Source organism: Leuresthes tenuis, unplaced genomic scaffold, assembly GCF_036924035.1.
Source record: "Leuresthes tenuis unplaced genomic scaffold, fLeuTen1.0.hap1 SCAF_6, whole genome shotgun sequence".
Classification (NCBI taxonomy): Eukaryota; Metazoa; Chordata; class Actinopteri; order Atheriniformes; family Atherinopsidae; genus Leuresthes; species Leuresthes tenuis.
In genome coordinates, this window is record NW_027325360.1 from 33,834,524 (window position 1) to 33,852,516 (window position 17,993).

General features: G+C 39.1%; 1 protein-coding gene across 2 annotated transcripts in view; it reads left to right on the forward strand.

Moving 5' to 3' along the window:
- Window positions 1-2: 2 nt before the first annotated feature.
- rad17 (RAD17 checkpoint clamp loader component) overlaps window positions 3-17,993 on the forward strand; it is a 52,048-nt gene continuing 34,057 nt past the window's right edge. Inside the window, exons 1-6 of one of the 2 annotated variants that reach the window (XM_072388578.1) lie at window positions 3-156; window positions 328-417; window positions 951-1,166; window positions 7,714-7,788; window positions 8,067-8,205; window positions 9,515-9,645. In XM_072388578.1, the coding sequence (XP_072244679.1) occupies window positions 376-417; window positions 951-1,166; window positions 7,714-7,788; window positions 8,067-8,205; window positions 9,515-9,645 (603 nt within the window). In that variant the 5' untranslated portion in view covers window positions 3-156; window positions 328-375. Of the gene's footprint in view, window positions 157-254; window positions 418-950; window positions 1,167-7,713; window positions 7,789-8,066; window positions 8,206-9,514; window positions 9,646-17,993 lie in introns of those variants that run through there. The other variant, XM_072388579.1, reaches the window with a different exon arrangement.

A 17,993-nucleotide genomic window follows, 5' to 3' on the forward strand; every position in this document is an offset into this window, starting at 1 on the left:
TGAGTACCGGAAGTTTTACCTTCGCTTTGACTTACATAATAACTTAGAGATGCTAACGTTGCCCTGATTTTGATTCACAAAAAAAAGTCAGAGAAGAGAGGTTTACAAGCGACCGAAATAACGAATACTGCTTCTTGCATCAAATGGTCTAACTAGGTAAAGTTAACTCTGAGAGAAACTAGTGAGCCTATCTCATCAACAAGATTAGCCAAACAACCGTGGCTTCTTTATCTAACACAACTATACGAACGTCTTGTGTTGGAATGCCGACAGACTTTTGATTTGAGTGAGTGGGTTTTCACTAATGTGTTAATTGTCCTGTGTTAGCTCCATCCTCTAGCATCACGGGCTGCCCGATGTGAAACAGGCTCCAGGATGAACAAGGTTCCGCTGAGGAATAAAGCCGCTTCAAGCAGAGTAAGTAATCGTTATAAAGCGCATTCCCAAATAACGTTTGGTTGCTAACAAAGCAAAACCCATTCACAGCTAGTGTAATTGACATACAGTAGAGTGCAAGAGGACAAAAAATATTTAGGAAATCTTTCTTACTCCTGCCCGCTGTACCCACTGTTCCACTTTACATGTAGTTTTTTCATCATATTCGAAGAGAGCTTGTCCTCTCCCTCACAATGTAACTATAAGCCAATAGATTTATATGGTTTGCTCTGGGAGCCTCTAAGTGACCCAGAACCCAGAACTTAGTCTCCGATATGAAATAATAGGATTTTCACAGAAAAGGAACGCAACTGTTTAACTTGCCTTTATGTTCACATTGTTACGCCTGAAACACAAATGTCATGCCTCTTGCCCAATGATAGCCCCCCCACACACACACACAACCCTGAGTTGGATTAAGAGGGTATAGAAAATGAATGGATGGATGTCAAAGAAGCCCCCTTAACAGCCTCAGGTCTGATTATAAACACTGTCTTCTTCTGGGTTTATAACAGGTAAAGCACTGGGTGGACCCATCCTTCACAGATTTGCCAGAGAAATGCTGTTCTGTGTCTAGAAGGAGAAAGAGCAGCCAAATTTTGGGCTCCAAACCTGAGATGAAAAGGCTCACAAAGAGGAGAGGAGAGGGAAGCAGCTCTTACCTGCTGATACAGCCAATGCCAAGGGACTGGGATGGACCGTGGGTGGACAGATACTCGCCTCGTTCACAGGTCAACTTCAGAACCGTTAACATTTATTTTGCTATCAGTGCACACATTTAAATCAAGCTAGTAGCTGCTCTGCCTTGATGTTATGATAAGGTACATCATACACCAATGTCTGCAAGTCTTCAGGTGTTCAAGTGTTTATTGACATGTATACACAGAAATAAGGCAGTTCTGCTAAATAATTACAAAAAACACTTGGCATGTGAGGTCACTGTAAAAGTGTTGAATTGAGTCCCATGTCAAATCAGCTCCGGCTCAGTGCAACACTGATGGGGACAAAACACCTGGGTGTTGACTTAAAGCTTCACTAAGCATCTGGCAGTTGGTATTACAGCTCACACTGTCTTTACACAAACAGTTTTTCTGGCTGGAACATCTCTTTTTGAAACTCGCAACTGACAACAAAATGTGGACAAAAATGAGATTGATTAATGTGAGGCTGATGTATTTCAGTCTAAAACAACAAGCTTGCCTAATTATCTTTGAAAGGCACGCTTAAGGCTGATTTTTACTTCTGCCTCAAGCCCCTACGGTGGCCCCACCTAAAGGAACCCTCCCTCACTAACGTGGCCTGATGTGTCTCCTCAAAATTGTAACTACTCAGCAAGTTAATACCAGTGCTAGCCACCACAACTGGCCTGCTTGGCGAGTGACATATGTCCTGACTTCTTTTTCATTTACTTCCTGATCCCTTAAGATAACATAAACCATTGTTAGTCCCACAGTGGGGAAATTCACATTGTTAAAGCAGCAAAATCCAGTATAGCAGGCAAATTGGAATTGAGAGCAAAAGAGACTTTGATATATACAAAGAGTGTTCTGAATAGAAATATAAATTAGATGTATAAGGAGTATGTATGGGATATAGCAAAATGTGTCAGTATGTACATAAACAGTATACATATAAATAGTATTATAAACAGTATCTAAATTAACATTATAGTATAGTGTACAGTATAGTGTATATATATATATATATATATATATATATATAGTCTGAGTAGGAAAAAGTTAATTTTTATACTGGGAAAACCACAAACATGTTTAATTAACCATTTTTAGAACTTAGAATGCAAATATGAATAATACATTTGAGAAAACCTATGTACAAATTAAGTAAACAACAGAGCTATAAACAAGATAAAATGCAACACAAATTATTTATGCCACTCCAAAAAATTGTTGCTGTCCACCACAAGAAATAGAGGCGTATCACAGGCCTGATACTTCCAGGGTGTGTCACTCCTCCTGTCTTCACTTAAATATGGTTTTACTTGGCCTATCAACACAAACCGGTATATTGTTCGCACTTTCGACACAAGTTGTAACTGAGACTTAGCGAGGCTGCATCTTGCTGCTATGGCATTTAAACTCGGTCATGCGATTTTAATATCTGTCGACTCCACAGAAAGTAATTTGATCAGTTAAAACATCCCAAATAGCAGAGTGTAAAAAGGAACATTTACTATGCTCAGCCGTTTGATACTGCCTCCAATGCCCAGTGTGTTTCAAGGATTCTTTGTCATTTCGACACGTTAAAAACATGGGTTGAAACGAAATTAGTTACTCTGGTCCCAGAGCAAGCCCAATAATAAATAGAATAAAAAAGAAATAGGTAACTGGGGATATATACAATAAGCACATAAATTAACTACAATAAACAGACACAGCAGTATTCAACAGTCCTGTACCATTGAGGTAGTGTGCAGTGGAATTAAAGTGACAGTTTAAAGTGATATTGTAGTGTTCAGAGTTGTGCAAGATTGGGGGGGGGGGGGGGACTACAGGGGTCCTCCAGAGCTCAACAGTCTCACATCTAGGTACAAGCTGTTCCTCAGTCTGGTGGTCCTGCTCTTAATGCTCCGCATCCTGCCTGAGGGGAGCGGGATAAACAGTGTGTGAGCGGGTTCCTTCATGATCCAGGAGGCCCGTTTCCCCTCCGCACCCGCCCGGGGATGTTGTCGGGATCAGCAGCTTTGCAGGGCTTAATCCTCCGGAGGGTCCTCCTCATTTCTGCTGGGGTTACACTGAGGGCCACCTCGTCTGGTGAAGGGGTGAGTCTGGTGCTGAGGGAGGTGTTTGGGTCCTCAAAGCGGGTGTAGAGGTTGTTGAGTGAGTCGGGCAGAGAGGGGTCACTGGGGCATTGTGCATCCTTGGTGTTGTAGTCTGTAATGCACTTTATGCCCCTCCATGTACTCCGCGGGTCGTTGGAAGCCAGTGTTGTTTTTGAAAACCATCTTAGATTTAGTCTTTGTCTTAGTCTTTAGGACTAAAATGCTTATTAGTTTTAGTCAGATTTTAGTCACTTCTATATGTGATAGTTTTAGTCGACGAAAACCCAAAAAGGTTTTCGTCTAGTTTTAGTCAAAAAAAGAAACCAATTATTTTAGGTCAATAAGTATTGGAGATTGCTGTTGGGCCGTGTCACACATAGGTTGTGAAAATAGCAGATCTATAAGTTCAACACATTGTGAGCTTGCAGATCGGCTATTTTCACCAATAATTACAATAACTAAGGAGTGGTTTTAGACATATAAGGTTTCCACCCAATGGCAAATACTTTCTGATCTAAGGATTTTGCATTACACACAGATAAAGTGGTAACAGTGGATTCAATGTTCATTACTCCAAAAAAGACAACAACAAAAGCATTCTACTTTGTCAATTGTGGCTTTATTTCTCAGAATTTGGTAAAGCACAATAATACACATGCCTCAAATATGAGTGACGGATGAGGAACACATATGCTCAACTTGTCCTTGTCTGCCAGATGGATATTTTTTGTAAAAACAGAACGAATTGACGTTAGCATAACAAAGCTAATTTTAGCCTGAAGTCAGAGTAACATTGTGTGTATACGAGCCTTCAGGTGCCGTTTAAGGTTGGTTGTACTTTTTCCACCTACTTTGTCTCAAAAAAACTAAACATACTGATAAAGAATGCTGACTCTGTGCTGGGGACAGCTCTGGAACTGTTGGAGCTGATTGTAAAAAGACGATTGCTGCACAATGTAAGTAATCCAAGTAATGAACAGCACTGCGCACCCTCTACATAACATAGTATGGAAACACAGGATAGTTTGGCAACCTTGGGCCATGGCCATTCGACACAAAAACAAACCTTTTTCTTGTGAAGTAGTGAGCAGTTTGAGAAACTGACTGAGGCTATGCAGGAAAAGTTCACTGACAAGAAAATAAAGAATTACTAATACTCCTGCCTGAAGATGGAACATGAGCCTGGATGTCAGAGCAGCAAGACCAAAACAAAATATAGCTGCAAGCAGCGATACGGGGTCTAGCAGAACAGCAGGTAAGCCCGCGGCTGCTCAGGAAGGCATCATGAGTCCACAGACCAAGTTTGGTGTTTGAAATGAACTCGTCTTCATCCAGGGATTCCAACGGTAGCTCATTTGTCCAATTTGAACCAACGGCTCCAAAGCTATGAGCAAAATGCAGTTTTTCTACTTATAGCGGCCCCTCTAGGTGGAAGTGCACCAGACTTCTTGGGCTTCTTACAGACTTGATCATGAGTCTGTGTTAGAAGTTTGATGTCAAAAGAGCAAATGGTTGCTGAGATATGGCCTCACGTCCTGTTTGGCGCGTCATCGCTGAGTTTGATTGGCTGCTACGGGCAAAGGGAAACGAAATAAAAAAATCCACATAATAGCTCTTGTGAGGCTTGGTCTGAACATTCTATATGTCAAGTCCCGTGGAAATCAGACAATCTGGGTGACCTGTAATGCGTTTTGAAGGTTTTTGATAGAATTCAAAATGTCGGACAATCCAAGATGGCGCGAATGACGTCATGAGGTTGGTTGACCTCGGCTATATCCAGGGATTACAACGGTACCTCATTTGTGAAATTTGGACAAACGGGTCCAAAGATATAAGCAAAAATGCATTTTTGCTAAATATAGCTCCACCTATAGGTCAAAGATCACCAAAATTCTTGGGCCTCTTAGATAACGAGTCTTGAGTCTCTGGTAGAGGGCACCTCTCGGTCGTGTAAAGGAGGTGGACTGACACCCCTCCAGCTGTCAATTTCACCAATTTTTTGAGTGGCGACAGTGGGAATTGAACTGCGAACTTTCTGGTTCTTACCCATCCCAGAAGGCATCCTGGTTGGTATCTTTAGTGTCACTGATTTGGCAACGTATTCTCATGAAAGGGTTCATATGGAAACGTACGAAAAGTTAGGTACAGATTTTCGTGCATTATTCTACAAAGATCCAATGACACAATCGACCAGTGCGCATGCGCAGTTCCCTGCAGTGAAAAATGGCTTCTATTCGTTTCAGCTATTGAACACGCCCCTTTCCTTTGGTGACACAGAGTGGCAGGAATCATGTCTAAATTGGCATATTTTTATGTTTTCATAATATAGCTTTTCTCACGACATAAACGTACATGTTAGGGTTATACTTTTTCTGTTGAAGAATGCACAGATATTTGTTTTTTAAACCCTAATTTTGCAACTCTGACCCTAACCCAGAAGCATGATATAAAAACTACAATTTGTACTAAACTGCCATACACAGTGGCAGGCAGCGCCATATGTTTTGTAGTTCAAAGGGGTGTCCTCTAAACTGTGGCCAGGAAACTTTCAGACTTATTATAGGTTTTGGGGTTGGGAAGCACATCTGTTTGGTTAGATTTGATCTTGCTCATAGTTAAAGGGGTAAAGCCTTCAAAAGTGTCTCAGGTTCAAGGTTCAAAGGTCACCTCAGAGGTGCAGGAGCTGCCCACAATTTTCATATTGACATATGTTACTCCCTGGGTCAAGACCTTTCCAGTGATGTCTTCACTTTTGTCCTACCCCAAAGTTTAATTATCATCTTGCTCCAAGGCCCTTTGAGGTGTGCTTTCTCAGAACCTTATTAAGACCAAGCTGGATGAATTATTTCAAACATGTTTTAAGGGGTAGTTAGTGGTCACATGTTCAAAATACTGACTTCTGCTTAATACACTGTCAGACTTTTAAATTTGGACTAAATTTGGAGACGGTTTTCCCCATAATTTACAATGAGTTTCACATTATATTTCTAATGACCTAATATGGCCAATTATACCTACTGAAGGGATTTCCGTACACTTAGTGTTTCTTAACATCTTGCAGTAAATTCAGCCGGCCTGGGTCTCATTTTATTGGCTCCACCCTGTCCAAACTGTGTTCGTTTAGCTCCAAACAGAACTGCTACGAGTGTGTGGTGTCTGTAGCTGTTTATTTGTTAGATGTTAATTTAATGATCATTTGTATCTGTTTTATCCCTTATCATTTGTGTCTGTTTTGATTTATTTATCCATGTTTCCTTATTTATTGGCGAAATTAACTGCACTGATCTCCAAACGGTGGATCTATGAAACACAATTTAATTTTTATGTGACACAGAAGAATGACTAATAAAACCTATCTTTATTTAGTTTTATATATGTATATTTATATATTTGTTCATATATTAGTTGTCTGTAAATACATCTTCCTGTAAATATAATTATTCCGGCTCTCTCCATTCGCCTTGGCGCTCTGAGTCGATGCAGAAGATGTCAGTGGGCAGTGATCTTTCAGGGTGCGCCATTGTTCATCCAAAACAACTTATTTCTCCACTGCCACTTCCTTTATAGCGTGTTTCAGCAGCGAAAATAAATTGAATTGAAGCCAGAACAAAAGCAAATTAAAACAAAGAAGCAGCCTATGGTGATTTCCGCTGTTTGCGGAAGCTACAACAATAGTAGTGTCCTTAGTAACCACCATAGCAACGTTCAAAACAAAAATAAACTTTACAGGTTAACAAACTAAAGCTTGCATACATTCCCTGAAGGAAGTTTGTAAAAATAAAAAGTAAATTTTTCGCTTTCACCGACGTATTATAATGTCGAAACTATTTTAAAATGTTTATCTTCCTCTGTGAATAAAAGGCACGTCAGCCCTGTCTTCAGGCTTTGCGCAGGCGCACTGGTCACTCATGTTGATAGATATTCGTAGGATTATGCACAAAAATCTGGGCATTTCTTTTCATTAGTTTTCATACGAACTGTGGGTGAGAGCAGCCTGGATTTGGAGATGTTATTCAGTCCAACTTCCACACGTCAGGAGAGATAACACAGAGGTGGGGGAGGCAAGAGAGTCTGTGGTCTCAGCCCCCACCCAATTGGTTTTACAGAATGATCCTTTACAGAAGGAGCCTTGCGTGGCAGCTTGCATCTGATAGTTTTGTCATTTCCTTCTGGTTTTCCTCTGTTTTTGCATTCCTGAGGAGGGTGAAAGATGTGGTTTTACTGTGGTATCTAAAGGCCACCTCTCCTTAAATGATGAAAAGGTCTTTTGTGCACAATTAAAAATATTTTGATATACTTCTTCATTTAGCCATTTTATACGGTCCACTGTTTTAACTGGATTTTTACATTTCTAAATTGCTGTCTCATTAATTTTTAAAAATTATAAAGGTTGCCAATCCTTATGTAATATAGCTGCAACAATTGGTCAAACCCTTCTTGAGTTGACAGTGTCCCTTTCTAGTAATGCATACTGCAATTGTGTGTGTTTTGTGTAGGTGGAACTAGCTGTCCACAAAAAAAAGATTGAGGAAGTTGAGAGCTGGATGAGAGCTCACACAAACGTATCAAAGGTAACCCAAGGTTATATTTCCTTTTGTAGTGCATAACAACTTCAGTAGTCTCGCCTTAACTTGTAGACCTAACCCTGTAAGGAATTATTGCCCCAGTCGTGACCTTTCTTTTAGTGACATGAATAACATAAATTTGTAAACTGTTGCTAACATAATAAGTGATTACCAATATACAAGACTGAAACTTGATTTTCAGAGAGAGGATCTTTAAATAGTGTTTTCTGTAAAGGTCAGTGAAGCTGAAGATTCGGGTTTGGCTTACATTTTCTCTTCTGAAGGGTGGTATTTTGATACTGACTGGACCAGCGGGCTGTGGAAAGACTGCAACAGTCCAGGTTCTGTCTCTGGAGCTGGGCATCAGAGTTCAGGATTGGACAAACCCATCAACCTTGGACCCATACAGCAGCAGACAGCAGGGTAAGGAGAAAGCTTTTACGCATCAACACCTGAGATCTTATGGACAATGTGCACACATTTTGGTCTCCGCCGTTGCTGTTCACGTCTCTGTCAAGACCATGCAGGAAGCAGGTCATGCATCAAAAGACATGCTGTCAAAATAGCTTTTTATTTTGTTTGTATGTCACATGGATGCTGAGGCTCTCAGATTATTGTTTTTGTATTTAACCTATTCATCGTACTGTTGAGCAACTGAAACGGGACACTGTGAAAGATTGCCACATTCCGATTCAGACACCTGAACTCGGCTGAACTGGAATAGTCTTGGATCTGAAACTAACAATGTGTCCCAGGCTGTTCTTGTCTTTCTCAGACAACCCATAAAACCAGCACACACAAAAAAAGACAATATTTAAGGCCTTCAGTTCATCTTCCCCAACAAGTGGACTCTTTGGTGACCCTGCTTTGCAGTTAAGGGTTAAAGGTTGCAGATGGGACTTGTTGTAACCCTTACTTAGTGATACTTAACATACGTCACATTGTGGTCCAGGTAATGCTCATCAAACCATTTTTCAAATGCTGCAAAGGCACAAACTGTCTCATTTTATCATATTTAAATTTCAACATGTCAAGAGACATTTGTTGTCATATGCAGCCCTTCTGGAACATCTGTAGGGCATGTTTGACAGATGGATATATAGATGTATAGATCGATAGGAAAAGGGAAATTAAGCGAAAGAAAAGCGCTTTATTGTACCTACCTACCATAGAGCAAAGTCTATGAGGATTTTTATTGTTTCATGGCAATTCGCATTTTGTTCAGTTTCATCCTAAAATGTTTTTTTTTCTATATACACAGTATAATTGATGAAAAGCTTCCCACAAGCTTTCAGATATGTAGACGTGAATAAAATTATGTTCATGTAACCGGTGTATTTCTGCGTTGTGCTGGTTCCATAGATATAACTTTAAGTATATAAAGGAGAGAGATTAGGAGGCTGAAAGGAATTTATAGTTGGTACCCCAGAAGGAGAAGTTAGGAAGGAGGGGCATGGAACTTAAAATGAAACTTACACAACAGACACAGTGGTTTTAGGGGTGTTAAATGTAAGGCATATGAAAACTTTGATTTTTGAACAGATTTTGTGTAATTATAACAGCAACTTTAAGATATCCTGGTTACATCCACTCAGTGTTTACTAATGGACACAATTGTGCTTTTTAGGGAAGAATGCAGGTAGTTGCAGTGTGATAGATAAAATAGAGTGCCTTCAGCATTATTCTATTATTGTTGTTTTAAATGCATTTTTAATTCTCCATCCTTTTGCAGAATGGAGGACTAATGGCTTTAGCTCCCAGTTAGCCCAGTTTCAAGAGTTTCTCCTCAGAGCTAACAAATACAACTGCTTGAAAATGGCAGGTGATGGAGGAGCTACAGAGAGAAAGCTCATACTGGTGGAGGTATGCACAACACTGTCAACTCTGTTCCTGTGTTTTTCTGAAACTCTGACTTCTCTCTGACTCCTCTCCTCCATCTATCTGAGCCCAAAACATGGGTTTCTGGATCCCTTTCATTTCCCAATTAATATGCATGCATTAGGTTGCAGAGGGAATTCAATATCAGTAAGTTTTCCTTGAGCTTTTTGTGATCAGTCTATCATCATTGTGAAGTGAATTAATCCGTAGATCAGAACTGAATTACCCTGCCCTAATCACTGAAATGAATGAAACCTAATGCTGGGTTCACACTGGAAGTGTTGTGTGTGAGTGGCATGTATGGAATGTATTTCGGCTCCTATGTGAAGTTTAAAGCATTTAAACCTCAGCTACAGTGCATGTTTTTATGAAGTATGCAACCCACTTGGATTAAGAGTCATTGAAACAGATCTCACTGGAAATGGTATTACTTAGGATAAGATGACACTTATGTCAGCTGGTTATATGCCATTTCAGGATTAGTAAGGAGTAAATTTCAGTTTCAAGAGAGACAACTTACAAACACACACATGAGCACATACATACGAATACACAGACTACACATACAAACACATGAATAACTGATTTGTTCTTAAAAGACAAATTACCAAAATATTTTACATACTTTAAAACGTTATAAACTTAAAGTTTATAACAACAACAAAAAAAGTTTAACGATTTTAACAACACAGATTGTCCAGTGCAGCTATTGTCATTGTTTTTTATCTTTGCTTCTTTGCTCTTCACAGTTTTTGGTGATTTGACCTCTTTGGTATAAAATTGGTTGCGATTAGTCCCTCCTGCCACTAATTGGGTCAAGCTCATTTTAATCAGCTTTTGATAGATATCGCTTCCTCTCTCTCAGCATCTATCCCTGGCCTGCTGTTATGGTTCTTGCTGTCCCCTCTTCTCTGTCCTCTCAACATTATAATTACATTACATTACATTAAAATGCTAACATCTAGTTACCTTGTGTTGATTAAACTCTGTGGATAGTATGCATTGTGTGCCACAGAATTCAGTTTTGCACCCCTTTTAAATTTAAATAGAATAGATTACTCACCATTTAAATAGTGCCAAATCACAACAATGCCAATCATTCCAGCACAAGAGATCCTTGGTTTTTGGGCTTTTTTTTTTTTTTGGACATCATGTTTGTATGGTCATAAGTGTACTTAAGTGTACCAAGCCACCTTAGGCCAAAGGTTGATGATCAACGTTGCAGTTGTGTCATCAGACCCAGGGTTTTTCCTGGCTTAAAATGAGGTAGTGGTGGTACCTGATCGTGGACTAGCAGTCCATTTTAGGAGTTGTAATTACATGAATTAAAAAAAAAATTACAAGTATTATTTTAAAGCATATTAATTTGCTTTGTTTAACATTCAGTTCAGTTACATGGCAGCTTAACCACCGCTTACTTGCACAAGGCACAGCCAGTGGCAGAACATTTGGCCCTCCTTGGTTTCATCCTGTAGAACCTCCTGATGCAGTCTTTATACTCAAAGTTCATGCATTATAAACTTTGCATTATTCTGGTGTAGACATGAATTGTGATAGTGTTCTCAATCATATCTTACAATCTTGAGTGCAGAAAATAGCCTCTCAACATCTGATGAGATGTATTGCTTTCGTATCTGACAAATTTACCACATCTCATCAGTAACACCAATTATTGTGTTTTAGCTTTTCAGTGTCTAGTCTGATGTGACAATACATTTCTACTCTTAGTCAATTATTGAGATATAATTCATAATTAATATATAAGAATTCTGCCCCATGACAGAAACGATACGAGTCTATCTGTGGAATTTGTGAATGAATGTCAGTAGGTGGGAAATGTAGTGTATATAATTCATATTGCTGAATTTGTCAAAATGTATTTCACATTTCCCCTCCTCTTATATGGGAAGGCGGCACCCCTTATGGGCCGGCTGCCACTGGTGTCTACACTCCTTCACCTGTCTTGTCTCTCCTCTTCTCGCACTCATTTAGTAAAAAATTAGCTGATCTTACATTTCGCCATTCCTGCAAAACTGATATTGTTAACTAATACTGGTAATATGAATTTATGTAGCTTGTAATATTAACTTTTTCAAGGGAACTGGACACATTTGGGTCCAAAAGAAACAATACTAACACTTTTTATTGATCTGTCATCATCTGTGTTTGTTGCAGTGAAAACTTCCTCTTCTTTGTCTCTCTGGACGTGACAGTAAAAGATGCTTTGTTTGATATGTCGGTCGGTGCTAATTTTGCCACAGAACCACTGCAACTACTGGTGGTTGCGTGCAACTGCAGTTACATATGAATGAAATAACAGATCCCGACAGGGAAACGCTTGGTGAAATTACCGATTGAAAACCAGCCGTGAGCTGTTGGTGGTAAGGAATTTGGCAGTGGCAGCCACCACCAAATTCTCTATGCAGGAAAAACCCTGAGACCTCAGGCTCTATATATTGGACACGAGGATGAAAAGAGGAGCAGAGCTATCATCTGATCATCATCTGGTGATGAGTTGTATCATGTGATTGGAAAGACTAACGGACAAACTTGGTAAGCCCAAATGGGTAGTAAGAATCAACTGGGAACGTCTGGCCCCTGTCCATGACTTTTTCCACACCTATCAGGGGAAGGACATTGAATCCAAATAGACCATGTTCAGGACCTCCATTGCAGATGCAATTTTGTCATTACCTGTTATGGCGGATCTGCTGGTAGATGCCTGTGGTGATGGAAGTCGGGAGTCGGTTCTCATGTTGTTCAGCAAATGTCGGTCACTTATCCTCATTTGATCTACAGCTGATTATAGTTGGGAATGAAAATAATTTTTTATGCTGCTCTCACAAGGTCAGCTCTCGCCTCCTAAACTCTTCTTCTGCTGTATGTTTTCTGATGCTTTAATTTGGTCTTGATATTGATTTTTCAACTCATCTTTTTAATTGTGAGAATGCTTTAAGGCATTCTCACTATTGTTTTCCTGTTTCCCTTTATTGTGAGAATGATTTAAGGCATTCTCACTATTGTTTTCCTGTTTCCCTTTATTATTATTCCAACATCTTAGTTCTTCCATACGTTTTTTGCCGTTTAACTAGTTCTGCATACTTTAACCGATTTCAACCATTTTGGTATCAAAACGTTCAGCTTGTTCAGGAGATTTCTGCTATGACTTTTGGTGTTGATATCTTTTACACTTTTTAAACTATTCAACTTCTATTCAACTTTTTTCCTCATTCAAATGAATGGAAATTTCTTTCAACTCTTCAAAAACGTCCTCCTCTTTCCAACCTAACTAGTTGAGCATACGTTCAGCTAGAGACATCATTCAAACTTTAAAATGTTCACAAGACATTCAGCTATTATCTGATTATACAGCTTTTTCAAATATTAAGCCAATTCTGAAATATGACAGTTTAAAAAACATGAACATTTTTGCTCCTTCTTGATTTTTATGAATGAGAAGATTAGAGTGGCGGACTGATCATTTTAACTTTTTCTGATATTCAAACAAATTCCTCTAACTTTCATGCTGTTTAACTCAGACAAACAAATTATACCTTAAAATGTAGGTACACTTGTCCTCTTTCAGCTGATGTAACTACTAAATAGATCACATTTACAGAATTTTAGCTATGAGCCTTGAAGCGAGAGAAACCTTTCAATTTCTCTCACTAACTCCAATGGAAATTTGGTGGAACGCCAGAGACAGGTTCAACTGTGTTCAACTCGCTGCCGTTTAAATTTTTTTCACTCCATTGAAATAAAAACTACATTGCCGCGTTCCTCCAAGCCTTCTGCTTCTTACGGTTTTCAAATTATTTTCCTCGCTCTTCCGGTTTTCTCACAGCAGGTCATAGTATCCAAAGATGCAATTTCTGCAGGTTATACAGGGAGAGAGCTCGTTAAGCTGCAGCTGTTGACAAACATTGCTATAACTGATGACATCACTCTTCCACTCCCTGCTGTATATTACACTGAAGCCATTTTGACTATTAATCACTTGATTTCTGCTAAATTTCCACTAGATTCAGTTTTTTGAGCATGTTCAACTAATCCCATTCAGCTACTTTTCTGCCTTCTTAAAGCTCCAGCTCCTTTCAAAAAGACATTTCAGGCCTTTTGAAACTGCAGCAAATTACTTTTTACTAATATTTCAACTGCACATCTTTCCTCAAAAATTTTTAACCTTTCAACTTATTCAACTAAGACTTCTGCAGTTTTTTCCAAAAGGTTTAAATGATTCCACTATTTTATTTTCATCTTCACTGCTTCAACCAGGATTTCAGCAACTTGCTTTGTGCTAAACTTTCACTATTTTTAGTTTTAGAAATGTCACACTTTAGAAATGTCAAGACTTTTCATTTATTACCTGCTTGAAATCCTTTTGTTGTTTTTAACCCTTCAGCTTTTCTTTGCTGACAGTTACTCCAGCCAACATGGCGGCCCTATTGTAAAAGCTTTATGCCAGCCTGTGTTATGTGTGCTCCTAACACAATGTAACATGGCGTTATCTGTCTCTCAGCCATCACAGCACAAACTTCCATGATAAAGAAGCTGCACTTCTCTCCTTTAAACTGACAGTGAGGGCTGTGCTAAAACTGCCTTAAAACCTGTATTCTACACAGGACCTTGATAGAAATGACTTACCTGTCTGCAGCATACCTTTCTGCTATTAACAGGTTAAAATAGTCTTTTACTATGACTTATAAATCTATTGAAGCAGCTGATTGTTCTGAACAGGCACAACCTGTCCTCCTCTGTCTCTCTTTGGCTCAGGCCTTCATTCTGTGTACTTTCCCTCACTCATGCTGTCTAAAGCACACATATGATACCTCAAAACGTGCGTCTGGATCTGCAGAAGTGTGCTTGTATTTTTCTCTCTCATTACTAAAATGGTTTTTGAGAAAATGACCTTAGAGAATCAGCACTGTCCCTCTCCATTAGAAATACAGGGAAATCCACAGAAACCACTCATCCTCCACACTAATCACAGCCTAAAACCTCCTTAACATCCACAATTTCTCTTAAAACTGGATAAATTCTAGCTTAACATGAAGCTATTTATGTCTTCTTTCCATATTTGTGCTTTAACTTAAATCACCTCAGATTCAGAGCAAAATCACACATTTCCATGATAAACAGGCCCTCCTTCGCTTCTTTAAGATCACAGTGAAGGCTGTATTCAAACTGCTATAAAACCTATATTTTACACAGGACCTTGATATAAATCACATCAGTGTCTTCAGCAGACCTTTCTCTTACTGAAAAGTTCAATTTTTTAAAATTTTGACTAAGCCAATTCTGAAATATGAGCTCGTTAAGCTGCAGCTGTTGACAAACATTGCTATCACTGATGACATCACTCTTCCACTCCCTGCTGTATATTACACTGAAGCCATTTTAACTATTGCTCACTTGATTTCTGCTAAATTTCCACTAGATTCAGCTTTTTGAGCATGTTCAACTAATCCCATTCAACTTAAAAAGCATTCTCACTGCTGTTTCGCAGGAACAGCTTTTTTTCTAGTGATTATTGTCTTTCCATTTTAGATAAGGTCTATCATGTTAAAACAAGACTAGTTCCTCTGTTAAAGTCATCCCCCTGGGTAAATGACAGCATTCACTGTCTAAAACTTTATTTTAGGAAAGTTGAGCGCTCATGGAGAACAACTGGCTTGTGTGTTCATTTGCTTCACTTAAAGGACCTTTTAGTTTCTTTTAACAATACTGTTTGAGATGTGAGGGCTGCATATTTTTCAAACTTGATGTCAATGAGCAGAGGTAATCCTAAAGTGCTATTCAACACTATTAGTGATTGTGTTACTCCTACTCCTCCTGCTGTCCCAATTTTCTCAAATGAGGATTGGGAAAAAAATTTTTTGGCTTTTGTAATGTGAGAAGAAATATTCTTTCAATGTCTGTTCCCACTCCTGCTTGGTCTGTAATTTTAGAATGTTTTTTACCTGTTTCTTTATCTGACCTGGTCAGATTAGTTGGTTAAATGAAATAGTTTCAAAAGTTTCAGCCTGTGTTACTGTTCAGTGCCTTAGACTGTTTAAAAACTGGAGGCACCTTTAAAGGAGTTCTGCAGCTGAAGTTGGATATAAAAAGCGGGAAAGAAAACTGCAGCTTCATTCCGTAATAACACAGAGACGGAGAACTCTGCCAACAACAGGATGGATTTTATTTAGGGTCGGGACTCGATTTAAAAAAAATTAAAAAATAAATCAATCTAATTAATTAGAGGCTTTGTAATTAATTAATCAAAATTAATTGCATTTTAATCGCATATAAATATTTGACCTGGAAACAGTGAGAAGCAATTTTTTTCACATGGATTTTAGTATACCATTGAATAATAACTGAATACATCAGCTTAAGCAACAACAGTTTTTTTTTTTTTCAATGGTACTCAACCAACCGTGCTCTTATCCACGCTTCCATCCATCCGTCCAGTTTTGTTCATTTATTTTTTTTATGCCTTTTAATGGCCAGGACAGATAAAAAGAGAGAAAGCAGAAAGAGGGGGAATGACACGCAGTAAAAGGCTGTCTGATACAAGATTCAAACTGGGGCCGACTGCAGCGAGGACTGTAGCCTCTATACACGGGGCGCCTGCACAGCCCACTACTACCCTACCGACCACCCCATCCCTCTGTTTTTTAAAACCAAATCTCCCGTCCACGGGGCCAACCAAAGCGGCCTCAGCAGCTTCTTCGTTCAGGTTTAACTATTGTTCACTGTGGTTTGTTGCCCGAGTATTTTTTTCTGGTTCAACTACTCAATTCAATTAAATTTTATTTATATAGCGCCAAATTGCAACAATTGTCATCTCAAGGCACTTAAATAATATTGTCCAATTCAAGCCAATTGGAATTCAATTCATTGTAATCATAATCCAATTCATTCATATAGAGCCAATTGAAAAAATAATATCCTAGCTAAGGAAACCAACAGATTACACCGAAACTTGTCTTCAGTCCAATCTCCCGTCCTGAGCGTGCCTGTGGCGACTGTGGAAAGGAACGACTCCCTTTTAACAGGAAGAAACCTCTGGCAGAACCAGACTCAGGAAGGGTGGCCATCCGCCTCGACCAGCTGGGGTTTGAGAAGACGGAAAAGAGGGGGGAAAAACACCATAACGCCATTCAAAGGATACCTGTTGGAACAGGGAAACACAAGTTAATAACCACAATAATGTCACATGTACATAAAATCAATTGTGAAATTAAACAGGGGGAAAAAGAGAGCAAAGTGAGGAAAGGTGTGACAGATGAGGTCCCCCAGCAGTCTAAGCCTATAGCAGCTTAACTATGGGATGTTTCAGGATTACCTGAGCCATCCCTAACTATAAGCTTTATCAGAAAGGAAAGTTTTAAGCCTAATCTTAAAAGTGGAAAGGGTGTCTGCTTCCCGGACATTTACTGGCAGCTTATTCCACAAGAGAGGGGCTTGATAACTGAAGGCTCTACCTCCCATTCTACTTTTAGAAACTCTGGGAACAACAACTAAACCTGCAGTTTGGGAGCAAAGTGCTCTGTTAGGAAAATATCTTACAATGAGATCTTTAAGATATGATGGAGCTCGGTCATTAAGAGCTTTATATGTGAGGGGAAGAATCTTAAATTCTATTCTGAATTTAACAGGGAGCCAATGAAGAGAAGCTAAAAGTGGAGAAACATGATCTCTCTAGTTCTCATCAGAACTCTGGCTGCAGCATTTTGGATCAGCTGGAGGCTTTTCAGAGAATATGTGGGACAGCCCAATAATAAGGAATTACAGTAGTCCAATCTTGAAATAACAAATGCATGAACTAGTTTCTCTGCATCACCCTGAGACAGGATGTTCCTGATTTTAACAATATTACGAAGGTGAAAGAAGGCAGTCCTAGAAACCAGTTTTATATGTGCATCAAATGATAAATTCTGGTCAAAAATAACTCCAAGGTTCCTCACTGTAGATCTAGAAGCCAAGGAAATACCATCTAGAGTAACTATATAACTAGACAATTTCTCCCTGAAGCGCTCAGGTCCAAAGAGAACAACTTCAGTTTTGTCTGAATTTAAAAGCAGACAGTTCTGAGTCATCCAGGTCTTTATGTCATTAAGACAGGCTTGTAGTCTGACCAACCTATTGGTTTCATCTGGTTTCATAGATAAGTACAGCTGAGTAACATCAGCATAACAATGTAAATTTATGCCATGCTGTCTAATAATGTTACCTAATGGAAGCATGTATAAGGTAAAAAGAATCGGTCCAAGCACAGAACCCTGAGGAACTCCATGACTTACTCTGGTGTGTGAGGAAGATTATTCATTTATAAGAACAAACTGGAA